General features: G+C 39.7%; 1 protein-coding gene across 1 annotated transcript in view; it reads right to left on the reverse strand.

Moving 5' to 3' along the window:
- Positions 1–13827, reverse strand: part of ANKH (ANKH inorganic pyrophosphate transport regulator) — a 95888-nt gene that overhangs the window by 8260 nt on the left and 73801 nt on the right. Inside the window, exons 7-10 of the mRNA XM_018567380.1 lie at positions 11393–11485; positions 8921–9016; positions 3878–4007; positions 690–813 (exon numbers count right to left, since the gene is read on the reverse strand). Coding sequence (XP_018422882.1) covers positions 690–813; positions 3878–4007; positions 8921–9016; positions 11393–11485 — 443 coding nt within the window. The remainder of the gene's footprint in view (positions 1–689; positions 814–3877; positions 4008–8920; positions 9017–11392; positions 11486–13827) is intronic.

The raw sequence follows: 13827 nt of genomic DNA on the forward strand, positions 1-13827 counted from the left end.
TCTTAATATAGATTAAAAATGCTTTAATGTTTACATAGCTAAGATAATGCATGGTTTATTCTTCTCTGGGGAACACCAAGTCCATTTTTCCTTAAAGTGTATGTCAAGACAACATTAAAAAAAAATAAACATATTTCATTCCTCTCTGCGATACATGCACAAAAGCTGTATTCTGGCCCCTTGTTTACCTGAAAATGGATTGCCGGATGACATGGATATTTCAGTAACTGCTTTGTGAACAGATGGCTACAACATCACTATAAAACTACAGAATGTGCAGTGTAATTTACATTATCGTTTACCAAACCAAATGTATACACCATTAGTCACATAAAATGTATGTATGTGAATTTACAGCACATATGCTGCATTACATTATAAAGGAGGCAATATTTTCAGATGCTGTAAAAGTTGGTTATTGTACTTCCTACAAGTCCAAATGTATGGCATAAGTCATCAAGCCTCATTCTTTAGCAGATAACCATTAACTTTATAGGATGTTGTATAACTGGTGAAAGGTCACTGAATATATACGAATTCTGTAATGATACAAACTGTATGAATGTATATCGTAATTAGGTGTTATGTGTTTTCATGTCTTTTAATGCTACACAAAAGCTCCAAGAGTTGGTAAACCTAGTACACAAGGTCAAGCTTTTCCATTCTGTTGTGTTAAAAAGGAAACTTACCCCATGTAAGGCAAGATAATAAGACTAGAGATTAGAACGATAATTCTTAAAATAGAGCTAGGTGCCAGGACAAAAGTCTTCTTCAGTGTCATCAGCCAGCCAGTTAAGTGGGCCCGCACAGTAACTTTATAAAGGGAGAAAAAAAAATTGTTAACAGAATACAATTATGGATTAAACTTTGTTAGTTCTATATAAATGTATTTATCTATATAAAATGTATAGCCAAAACATTTTTCTTTTTTTAATTCTGAAAACTGAACATTCAGAATTTTGGAGTAGGGAAGGATTTAAACTCCCGCCACGTTATTTTTTTTTGCTCTGTATACCATTGGTGAAATTTCCCTTCACTTCATGGGCCAGAGACATACCAGGGAGTTATAGGAAATCTAAAGTGAGGAAATTGCCCCTCAGACAGTTGACTTTAGAACTACATTATCTCCATTATTTATATCTTCATTAGAACATTTTCCGCTACTGATTGTTCTGTGGACATCTATAAAATTATTTTTTTTGTAACAATGGTAACCAGTACAAATAGAATAGTGCATCTCTACAATAGGGAGACCGAATCCTTACCCATTCTATGCAAGACTAAGCAAAAAAATTAAAAATCCAAGCGATACACTTTAAATATAGGCATTACAGCTTTCTAGTTACTGTACTGTATTTGGGGAACAAAAGAGTCTTTTTTTATAATACAATATAATATAGCCAAATCTTCCTGTCACACAATCCCCCTCCCAGACACTGCAGCTCACAGTGGGAGGGGAGTGCTGTCAATCCAGAAAGCAGTGGGCAGGACTAGGTGTGGCCAGGTGCTGACTGACAAGCTACAGGCCTATGAATCATCAGTGACAATACTGATAGCCACACCCCTTACAACATTCATCCCACTGCAGTGCAAGCAGGCGCAGCCTACACAAGAGTGGCAGCTATGCTCTGAATTTAGGAGTAGTGCAGTAGAATTGACAAACCATTAGGGGAAACTGCATTAGGTCGGTTTCACTGGCTGGCTCCACAGGTGTTTGTGGGACTTTGCAAAAGGACTAAGAGAAAACTGTAAGCACGATGCATTAATAATTGAGTTCTACAGCGCATATTTTTTATTGTTATGGGAGACCATACTTCTACTTTAAATTTTGAAGGGGAGAGGTTCAATTTAAACTGTATGTAAACACATTTTCATTTGCTCCCTTTTGGTCTGTTATACAGGACCACCGATAGAGAGGTACAGGCAGCCAAGCACCATTGTTTTGGCAGCCCTAAAAATGCTGCTGTCACTGCCACAAAGAGGGGAAATAGGACATCTTTCACATCAGATCTATCCCAGCCAGGGACATATGTATGCCTCATATGTGTGTGTATGTCATCACAGTTCCAATATGAGTGTGCCCAGTGCCCGGCCTGCAGAAGAGGGGCAAAGCTTCCCATGCATTACTCTCTCTACAGGGAATCTTCCCTCTTCTTTTGCTGGATACTGGAAGCACTGCTCTGTCTCTGCTGCTTCCCCACTGTCTCCATCTAGAGAGATCGCTAAAGTAGTTATTCTACAAATTTTTCTATTGACTATAATAACAAAAAGTGAAACGGCAAGTGTGAACTTCTCATTGACAACTTGTTTTTAAATGTGCAGACCCCAGGATACTTGATATGCATAGGTTTGGTCCAGGTCAGTAAATAGTAAGTAGAAAAAGAGGGATAAAGATAAAGTCCCTGAGCATGTGTGTAATGTATCTAACTTGACAAGTAAACATTGTAGTAGCCCAAAATAGTACATGATCCTTTCAAACTGGTAGCAGCAAAATCTCTTATCTTCCCACTAACTGCCTGTTCTAGCCAGATCAGGAAGTAGAATTTAGAGCTAAACTCCAGGCACAAGAAAACAGTGTTAACTGTAGTAGTGTATCCTTGTTATAGGCCATCTCTTCTTTTTACCTTTAGATTCTCCTGTGGGCCACAAGATTCAAGAATAGGTTGCCTTTTCTCACTGAGAGGGCCTATTTCCTCAACTATTTCCTATGAACGCAATCAGTCACCAGCCTGCTTTGCATGAACAGTGAGACCTGTCGCATAACGTTCCCCTGTACTTGAACACATGTACGGTAACGTCAACAAGCAGTGTGGCTTCAGTAGCCACAGATAAACATTTGGTGCTGCCACGGTTTACACAGTCCCCGTGACCAGCACCGCCAGCATGCCACAACTCTGCACCGTTTCTATGCTGCAATACAGCTTTAAGCAGATAGAGAACAAAGTTTGTCTTTTATCACTGCTTGTAAGATTTCATAAGTGTACCACAACCACTCTGCTAGACAGAGTCATTCAAGTGCTGGATGGTTTTTTGACACACCACAACTCTGATGCCCTGATCGATTGTGTAGTGCCCTGTATCAACACAGGACACTGACAGCTCCATGCAATAGAGTTATGGCTGAAAATAAAACCTGCCTCTCTGCTGCTTTGTCTGTCATACCTTTTCCCCACCACCACTCTGCTGAACTGTGCAATGCACTGTAATGCAGAGCTGTCTTGCAGAGTAGTGCTTTAGCATAAACTAAGCTTCCCTTTCTCCATCTGCTATTGACCACTGTGCCTCAGTCCACAAAAAAGACTCTGCAGCTTCCAGTAATGTGAGGCACTGCTCCAGCAGGAGGCTTTGTCTTGCATTTTGCTGCAGCGGTGACAGAAGAGTTCAATGGACCCTGTCTTCTGGGCTCACTACCCACTGGACTGCCCACAGATACTATAGCAGCTCCCAAGAGCTGGTCCACATCTGTGTTTATCTCAGGGGCTATTGGGACTTATAGTCTTGCAGGGCACAGGAAGACACATAGGGTTCCTTGCCAACTCTTCCCACCTGCTCCAGCTGCTGATGACATCACATGGAATAAAGCTAGGATTATCCAAATAAAGAACCAGTGTAAGTTAGACATTCTTTTTGATGTTTTAAAGGAGAAAGGAAGGGGGTTTAACATTTTTTTCTATGTTGCTTGTTGCCAGGATAAAGCTGAGTTCAGCTATACATCCAGCTTCTGAAAAATGGCCACCAAACTGACTTAAGTACTATATCCATTGCTACCACTTCAAGCACCTTTCCCTTAATGTGGCCTTGAACGATTACCATATGTATGGTTAGACTGGAATTAAAGCTGAAGTTTACGGTGACCCCAAGCTTGTGTAATACTTGCCTGGTACAGGGAAGAAGGAAAATAACCTCAAAGGGACAACACACAGCTCCGCAAAGGCAAAATCTACTCCAATGATGTCAACAAGGATCTTCTCCGATACATTTGGAGTCCAGAACATAACAAAGCACAGCTGAGGAGACAGTTAGAACTTTGGTGATGCAAAGCATTTACATGGCTTACTAAAAGAAGTACAGATTTTTCTACTTTCACATTCAACATTCAATAGTACACATAACCTATACCTGTTAAATATAGAGGGTTATTCACTAAAGGGTGAAGAGTTTGGAGAAGGCAGGAGAAGTGAACAATCTAGGCTAAAATGTCTGATTTGGAACAATTCTCCAATTCAGCTATGTTGTCCTAGATAGTTTACTTCTACTGCTTTCTCCAAACTCTTCACCCTTTTGTGAATAACCCTGATAGTCTTAGAAACCGTTAAAAACATTACAGCTACAAGAAAAAGAGGGTAGTAAAATAATTCTGTACATGCCTGTTGCAAATGTAATTACATCTGCATTATGCTTAGCAAAACATGCACACAATATTCATGGAATGCCTTACCTATGTAAGCACTGCACTTACTTTAGCCATGAAGACTGCTATGCAGGCTGGGTTTGCAATACAATATCTCTGCCATCCAGCTGATGTTCAGGAGAGAATGCCAAGCTGTGTGATTTATTTATTTTCTAATTCGACACTCGGCAAAAAAACTGATGTAAGTTGTAAGTATCTGCTAATTAATATAGGTCTCCGTATTGTGGAAGTTCTCTTTTGTAGCATGGCAGCGGTGAAAGAGGGCTTTGGGTACCATTGTAGGTACAACTTATGTTGGTCAGATTGCAAGTACAAGCGTGTACATAAACAAACCCCTGCAGATCTCGAGACTGTGCACTTGCATTTTTTCTTTAACTGGTTTACTTATTCAAAAGACATTATCCAAGGTGTAGCTAGGCAAGGGGTTGTGTGTCTTCAAAAAACCCATACTGGCAATTAAAAGATAGTTGTACATATAAAAAATCTAGCCATGGATCACAATGCCTAGACTTACCAGCATTTAATCTGTATGATTGGTAGCGTAGAGAGGATAGTTTGCTGGAGGGAGGGGAGAGGGAGGGAGGACAGGGGATATATTATGGGAGCGTAAAATGGGCAAGGTGGGAGCGGGTAGCTATACACATGGTTTGTTAAATGCAAATGGACTTCATGGATTTTTTTAGATAAAGGACTCACAATAAGGAATAATGAGAACACAAGTATTAGTGGGAGGGGGAGGGCGTGATAGGGAGTAAAGGGAAAATAACACAATTTGAGTGGAAGTCTATTGTTATAGACATCTTAGTACTGATCACACTTATAATGATTGAACACAAAGAGTAGAGTGAGGAATATATATATAAAGGAAGGCTTGAGAGAGAGAGAGAGAGAGAGAGAGAGAGAGAGAGTTGGTCTTAGGACATGGTTTGAAGAAATTAACACTGAAGAGGTTTACACAAATTTATATAGTGAAGATTCCCCCCTCCAGATGAGGACATGGTTAGTAGTTTGAATGAGAGAAGAAAGTAGAGGTGAAAGTGACGGAAGTTGTGAGGATGGGTAATGAAAAGTGAATGATTTTGGACATTAATATAGGTGAAAGTAATGGAGCAGTTGTCTTGTTGATTAGAGATGTGTATAATTTATGCTATTTATGGGGTTAAATTAAGTTTTATATCTCTTTTATGAAGTTATGTATAAATGTGTTTATATGAAATAATAATAAAAACTATATTAAACAAAAACAATGCCTAGACTTACAGGAGAAGAAACTGTTACAGCAATACAAACTCCAGTCAGAACTGCCTCATAGGCATTCATTTAATGTAGAAGCTTTGATGATTAGGTTACCAAATGTTATTATTTCATTATATAAAATGTAATGAAATAATAACATTTGTTAACAAAATCATCAAAGCTTATGCAGCTGAAGAATAGACAAATAATGTCCACAGATCTTGTTTTTTTGCTTAAAGCTGAATGGCAGGCAAGCATCTAAATGCACAGCTAAAATGCTTATACTGTATAGGAAATGTTTTACCTGCCAAAGCATTTGCAATTCTGTGGAGCTAGGCGTGTGATGTACACACCCCTTCTACCAGACAGCAATGCCACATTCTTAATGCATCTATAAAGTTTTAGTATCTAACCTGCCCACAATAACATTGCTTCTTAACTTCAGCATTAAACATTTAAAGGTAGTCTTCCATTATCTGGGAGCCACCAGGAAAAAGAGAAAGAAACCTATTTATTTATTTCATAACTTGATTATTTAAATGTATTTAATTAATAACTTATTTACTTATTTTATACCTGTTGGGCTGCAACCAACTGATCGATTAATCGATTATGAGAATAGTTGTCAATTATTCTCATTATCGATTACTTGGTTGGATCCCCTAGCTCTCTCCTCCACACAGGGAGACGGGCACAGCAAGCAGTGGGCGGGTGCAATAGCCAGCCTGCTATTGGCTACTGCAATTTAAAATAGCCAATAGCAGGCTGGCTATTGTAATCAGCCACTGGATAGGTACTTGACGGTGGCTTGGAGGTGGGGCAGCGAGGGCATGGGGGGGGACAAATTCTGCTGCAGGAGGTGCGTTGCACTGCCATTCTTTTTAATGGCAACCCAACCAAACCTCCCACCCACAGCGTAATCGGCCGCACTAGAACGCATGATACCGCAATGCTGTGCGGTGCAGTGCGATTGCAAAGAATTGTGCATGCAGTTTTATTCTGAAGAAAAATGTATGCTTGTAACACTGCATTTGTGTATTTTTAAAATTAAGGATGGTATTTATTTATTATTTTTTATCTGATTAATCGAAAAAATAATTGGCCAACTAATCGATTATGAAAATAATAATTTTTTGCTGCTCTACATACCTGAAATTATTTATGTATTTCAGAATTAAACTTATGTATTTCAGAAGGCCAATATTTTACAATAGCTCTGAGTACACTAGAGACTAGGGATGCACCAATACCGGTATTTTGGTACCGAGTACGAGTACCAAGATTATTTTCGGTACTCGCCAATACCAAATACAGAATACCGGAAGTCCCATTCAGGAAGCTAAGCGGCGTGTAATGACTCGCCACCTGGCTTCCTGATTAGCCGGGAAGCCAGGCAGAGTGTAAAGACTCGCCAACCGGCTTTCCGATTAACAAGGAAGCCGCCCCATGCTTCTCGTCACTATGTGACGAGAAGCATGGAGCCGGCTTGCTGGCCAATCATGGAAGCCGGGCACCGTGTAATGATGCTCCATGCTCCCTCATCGTGAGATGACGAGGAAGCATGAAGCCGCCTTCCCGGCCAATCAGAAAGCAGGGCGCTGCGTCATTCTGATTGGCCAGCTTCCTGACCAATCAGGAAGCCGGGTAGCGCGTCATTACACGTGATTACATTACATTACACGTGATTGGCTGGGAAGTCGGCTCCATGCTCTCTCGTCACACGTGGAGCATGGAGCATTTGGGCGAGTACGAGTACTCGCCCAAATATTCGGTATCGGCACAGATACTAGTATCGGTATATCTCTACTAGAGACCATCATTTTTGTGTATCTGCTCCCACCATGACAACAATATTTGGTCATCGGATTGTACAGACTGTAGTTATGTGAGAGTAGTGAACGGGTCCAACACCAAGGGCAAAACATTTAAGGCTGCGTGTGGCTTACACATCAAAACCATGGCCACCATTCATCAAGCGCTCAGGCAGAGAAACCATGGCCACCATTCATTAAGCTAAGTTTCTTTCTCTGGTGAGTGGTTCCCGGATAACAGAAAAGTACCCTAAAATAGGGTACCAAAGTGGCCAACAATATATATATTTTACTTTATTATTTGCGGTCACATGACCGCTGGTTTACCTTCTTCTTTAGCAGTTCAGAGGGATGGGGGTGGAGAGTGGAAAAACATTCAAATGTGTACAAAAAAAGTTAGTAGTTTTTAAACTGACATGTATGACCCAAGGCATACTGTATTTGTCCCAATATCTAATGTGTAGTATTGAGTTCTACAAGAAACATCTATGCATATGCTGTATCCTTTAAAATGCAGTAGGGAAAGCTATGAAAAACACAAAGCGTTTATAGATGAGTAAACAGAGGCAAAAAAGGCATTGTTGGGCAAGCATGACTAATTCCCAGCAATGTACAGTTAGTGTCCTTTCCTAGTTATATTCAGCCTCACCTGACTCTCATTCCACTTCCATGTCACTGTGACAGTGAGTAACAAAACAAAACAGGGGTTGTCAGGGTCAGTAGGTGCTGACTCCAGCAAACCTTATCAGCAGTTCTTCCACAGTGATTCAGCAGACCTGCTCTGCTCACATACACAGCAGCGTACTGAATCTGCAGCCCTGATGAGTGTAATACAGGCAGGCTAAAATCATTGTATTCACACAACACGTCCAAATGACAGGTGTGAAAATACACAGCAGCACTTATTTATATTTGCAAGAATTACAAGTTATGGAAGAGTCATACAAATTTGTAAAAAAGCAAGGATGTTTTTGTATATGGAGGTCAACAAGAATTAAAGACATCTGTTGATGTGTAACTTTCTGGAATGGGAAGTAAAGAGGTTATGATTGCCGATCTTTAAGATTTTACCTTCCAATGTACAATCTATACAGAAAAACACATACAGTAGGATTTGTCTTGGTTACTGTATCTACAAGGAGACATCCTCTGTTTCTTGAGACATTGCATTAGATTTTCGCCAGGCTTGGAATTTATATTGAAAACTCCAACAATATGGTAGCCCAGAAACTGTGTGAACATGCAGAGCACAACGAAGCAGTGATATGACCATATATAAGACAGATGTCATCTTTATATCTGTCTACTATTAATTAATTTTTCATTTTCATCATTCTATAGAAACAAATGCATTTTGAAATATATACCATTATCTATTTTCTATTTTACAATCTTTGCTTTTGCAACACAATTTATTCTGAAGAGGTAGTTTGATAACTAAATTGTATATTTGTCTACATACCGTTAGGGAAAGAGCCATACAGACGAAGGTGAAGTTCTTAATGTGGTTTTTTGTCACCATACTGCCGCTGTTCCCCAATTTAATGCTAGGATTAGACTAGGAAAGGCAAATTGAACAATTTTAGTTTTCTGTGTTGGTAAGACATGCAGAACATCAGTAATCCATAACCCATTAACTTATGAGGATGTTTGATGTTGCTTCTTCCAGCATCACTTTGCATGTTTAAACAAACACTTTATTACAGAAGTATAAAAGCAGGCAAAGGTTCTCCATTTACTGTATATATTATTAAAAGGTTTAACAATAATATTGTTAAAAGATAAGACTGCATGAGTACGCCTTAGCCTCATTTACTGCTATGGCTAGTCCACACTCATGGCCGCCCCAGCTATGCATATTACTACAGACCAGCCATAGGGATGAATGAAGCTGCTATGAACATACACAGGAGGCACAGCGCCTGGCCTGCAGTATTTTAGTGAAAAGTTTGTGTGGTGCTTGCAGTAAATGCATTGAGGGCAAATGTTTAAAACACAAAAGTGAATTTGTCCTTTAAATGAATCTTCTGAGCGTAGAAATACAGAAGGTGTATCTAATAATGTGTCTTCAAAGGCGCAGGTTTCAGGGCCATCATCCTGATCCTGGGAGCCAGGACTTCTCAAACTTTACTGTGTGCATGTTTGTTCCAGGTCAGTGACTTACTAGGTGGTAAAGCCAAGATCAGGATAACAGTCCTGACTATTTTCTTTAATATCAATTCACAAAGGCAACTGCCTTATTTCTGCCCTCACAGTTTCATTTGATTTTCTAAAGAGCACTGTTGATGTACCTGGATGGTTGCTAAAAGACCATCCAGTCATATAACAGCCCATAAAGATAATATAAACGAGCAATAAGGTGGTATGGAACAACTTTAACAAGAATTCTTTCCACCCACCCATTGTAACTGGTTAAGTGCAAAGGACCGGCCCTATAAAACAGAAAAACAAAACTCTAAAACTGAAGGACATCTAAAGAAACAGTAAAGTATTGAGTAAAAAATACACATATCTTATTTTTCATACACTTACTCTGGTAAATATGTATGCTGAGTGCTCAGAATATGTGTATTATGATGTAATGCTACTATTTGTATTTGCAATGATATATACATTTGTATTGTCTAGCAATCCTACCTTCCTTTTTATTTCCTTTTACTCTCCCTCATAACTTCTTGATTTACCTCAAAACAAGCAGAGTCATCCTTACTGTAACAATTTACCAAAATTGTTAATAATAGTATAATAGCCCTTATTTTAAACTAGGCTAGGCAAACAGCTAAATAGACGGATGAAATACATATTTCAGAACTGCTTTACCTGCCTAAGCTTTTGTATTTCTGTCCATTCATTTTTGATATGCACATAAACCTAAAAGAGAGCAAAGAGAGTAGACTTTTCTCTGGAGCATTTAAAGCCCATGAAGCTGAAGCTTCAGATGTTTTTTTTTAATATCACCCTCTCTTGTATGTTAAAAAAAAAAGTTTGCAAGCAGTTTTGACTCTCATGATGGCCACACGTAGGAACTCAAGTTTAAATCCTATCTCTGGATGCAAAAAAAACCCTACCCTTGCAGTTGGGCTACCCACTCACTGGAAAGGTTAACTGCTTGTTTCTGTCTAGCAAAATTCTTTAACCACTTCAGGACCGCAATACGTAAATATACGGCAGACCACAGAAGTGGTTATACCAAGAACACGGCTGCTGTGCAGCCGTGTTCTTGGTATCATTATAAACAGCCGATGATGGCTGTTAAGATACAAGCAATCCGGCATCTATACAGTTTTACTTACCTGATCCCAGCGCCTACTGGCTCTAAGACCGGCACCCACAGCCTCTTCCCCTCCGCTTCGACAGTCGAAGGCCCAGGCTCCAAAGTCTTGCAACGTGAGGACGCTGAGGGACATTCCACAGCCAGAGGGGAGGACGGAGAAGTAAGCGCCAAGTGCAGTGAAAGGAGGATCAGGTAAGTAAAACTGCTTTAAATAATCACCCTAAACAAAATCAAGCAGTTAAACCTTGCAGTATGGAGTTAGCCCATTGCAAGGAGAGGGGGGTTTTTTTTGTATCCAAAATTTGCTATGGTTTCTAGTAGATAAAAAAGACCAAAAGGGGATTCAACTCACTGACATCTTGAGAACTAAAATATCAATTTTCAGTGCGCTTGACCTTTAATTATTATTTATGATCGGTTGGGTGTGCTTGACTTGTCATTATTATTGTTTATTATAAACATTTGCACTGATGTATTGTTGTTCCCTGTTTTAGTATAATTCTTAGATTAGGTACATTTTGAACAAAATAATAATAGGCTTTTTTTCTCAATGGAGGTATAGTATGCAAAATAAACTGAAGTCAAGAAAATTCAACAGAACTTAAATGCTCCGTCATAGCAAAGTTTATCTAGAAAAAAGCAGTGACTGGAATATTTTACCTTGTCAAATGCGGGATAAATAGCACGGATCTCTGTTAGCCAACCATATGGCATGTGTCCAACAGGGTAGGTAGCTGTAAGAATGGCCACGGCCTGTGTGCAGAACAAATGTACACCCATTAATACTCTACCAGGCTACAAGAGAAATTATTCCACTGACAGTTACATTTAACACATATACTGTACTGTTCTCTACACATGTCACATCACTTATCACACTCACAATGAGAAACTGAAATATTGTTATTCCTGACACAAAGGTCTAGGTAAATGAATGCCTAGATTGCAGAAGCAGATATTCACACAGGATGTGAATAATAGCCTTCATTTTTAAGGTGACATTTAGATGTGTAGTTTATTTACAAGCTTTGATCCTTTCCTACTATTATTTAGTGTAATGCGTGTCAGATGGTATTTCACAGCTCGTTTTATATAGCAGTTTTAATTGTTTACGCTACATTCTGTAAGTGATAGCAGCATCTCTTTTGTTTGGGAGTAAAAATGTGATATATAAATATCTTTAAAAAATTAACTAGTAGCAAACATTTAAGAAAAATTGTGCATAATAAAGGAGATTTCCAGGAAATATCTATGCAAAGTACAGAAGGAGACTTTTACAATAGCTACTCGTTACTACTACTTACCTCCTGCTATCCATTCTATTGATATTTCTTGGAGCGCTCCTATAAACAATTGTACTTAAAGGGAATGTACATTACTTTGGTATATGTTTTTAATTTATTTAAATCCCACAGAATCACAAGAGGTTCTGCATGTCACATGATAGATACCCTGTACAGAGGTCTTGACCAAAGAATGGGAGGCTAGCGGTCTTTGGAATAAGTTTGTGTGAGACAAGATTCCTCCCTTGATGGTACTCAGGACCAAATCTTTCTCTTAACCTGGATTGTAAAAAGGTCAGTTTTTGTCCCATAAAAAATTTCCTGAGGTGAAACTTTTGTTCCTTGCACCAAGCGAAGTAAGCCTTTCATGTGTGATGGTAGAGCTTATGGGATGCAGACTGCCTTACTTTTAAAAGTGTGGAAATTACAGACTCAAAAACCCTGCCTCTCAAGACCTGAGCCTCAAAAGCCATGCCATTAAAGCAAGTGACCATCAGGCAGCATGGTAAACTGGACCTTGCGAAGAAAAGCCCACGGTGTGTTTGCCAGAAGATGGATCAGGTTGAATACCATATTGGCCTAGACCAGTAGCCCTAAAGCACTCTACAACTATAGAATCGGTAAGGACTGTAGTGGGATCCTTTAACCTTAGCTGAGCCTACCCCACTAAGATCTGACCAACTGACATCACAGCTATGCCAACTTGCATAGCAGTGCCTGCTAGCAAAATAAAAATATGGAAAAAGCTTCCCAAATGTTCATCAGTGGAATCCTTAAACACTAGAGCATCCTTATTAGGTACAGTCAGTGTTTTATTTAGGTCAATATCATCTAATCCATAGTGGGAACAGCCCACTTCTTAAGAAAATCCTCATCAAATGAATATTGGTGTGCAAAGCGTTTGGGAGGAGTAAATAGCTTTTCAGGAGTGTTCCAGTCTCCATGCAGATCAGGTTGAAGTAAAGAGTGCCCTGTAAATGTTCTTATAATCTTTGGGCCTTTTATGGATCCCAAACTGGTAATAGCACTAGTAGAAGGCTGCTCCATCTTAATTGTGGCTCACACAGAAAGGAAAAGACCTGATTTAGTATACTTTAGCCTGAGAGCTAATTCAGCTGACTGAGGCTCCACAGGAATACATTCATCCAACAAGGAACTGTGAGACCCTTCTTCAGACTGTACACCTGCATGTATGACGTTACAGCTGCAGCAATGTCAGATAAATCTTCAGGAAGAGAGGGGATAGAAATATGGTTACAATCTCTGTGTTCAGTTAGCAATAGTTGGCTTATAAAATCTAGCATAGCTGCAGAAAAGTCCTCCCTGGACAAGGCAGAGGAGGGGGGCCACACTTGATGGAGCTGTGGGAGACTCTGAGCAGAAAGTTGACTTAAGCAGGGAACAAGTTCCAGGCCATTAGTATCAGTTTCCCTAGGGGGGACACTTCAGACCACCCTTGAAATGTTAATGGATCGTTCATGGAGCGACCCAATGCTACAGGACTGCTGCCCATGTGCTTGGAATCCAACATGTTGTACTGTGACAACAAGAACAACTTAACGGAAAACCCCAAGCAAAACTTGGTTTAACTACAACCAACTTATTAAGCTGGAAAGGGAGAGGTCAGTGGAGCAGCAGCCAGTACTAACTCTACCAAGCCGTGTAGTAGCTTGTGATGTTAGCCCAAATGGTGTACTCATTAAGTCTTCAGGGACTGGGTCACACCAGAGGCTGTGCCATGGCTCTTGACCTGGAAAGTGCTCTGTAGCTAGCACAGTATCCAAAAGCCTGGGAAGCTTCACTGGCAGAACT

The sequence above is a fragment of the Nanorana parkeri genome, unplaced genomic scaffold (genome assembly GCF_000935625.1).
Source record: "Nanorana parkeri isolate BGI_ZX_2015 unplaced genomic scaffold, ASM93562v1 scaffold1039, whole genome shotgun sequence".
NCBI classification, from domain to species: Eukaryota; Metazoa; Chordata; class Amphibia; order Anura; family Dicroglossidae; genus Nanorana; species Nanorana parkeri.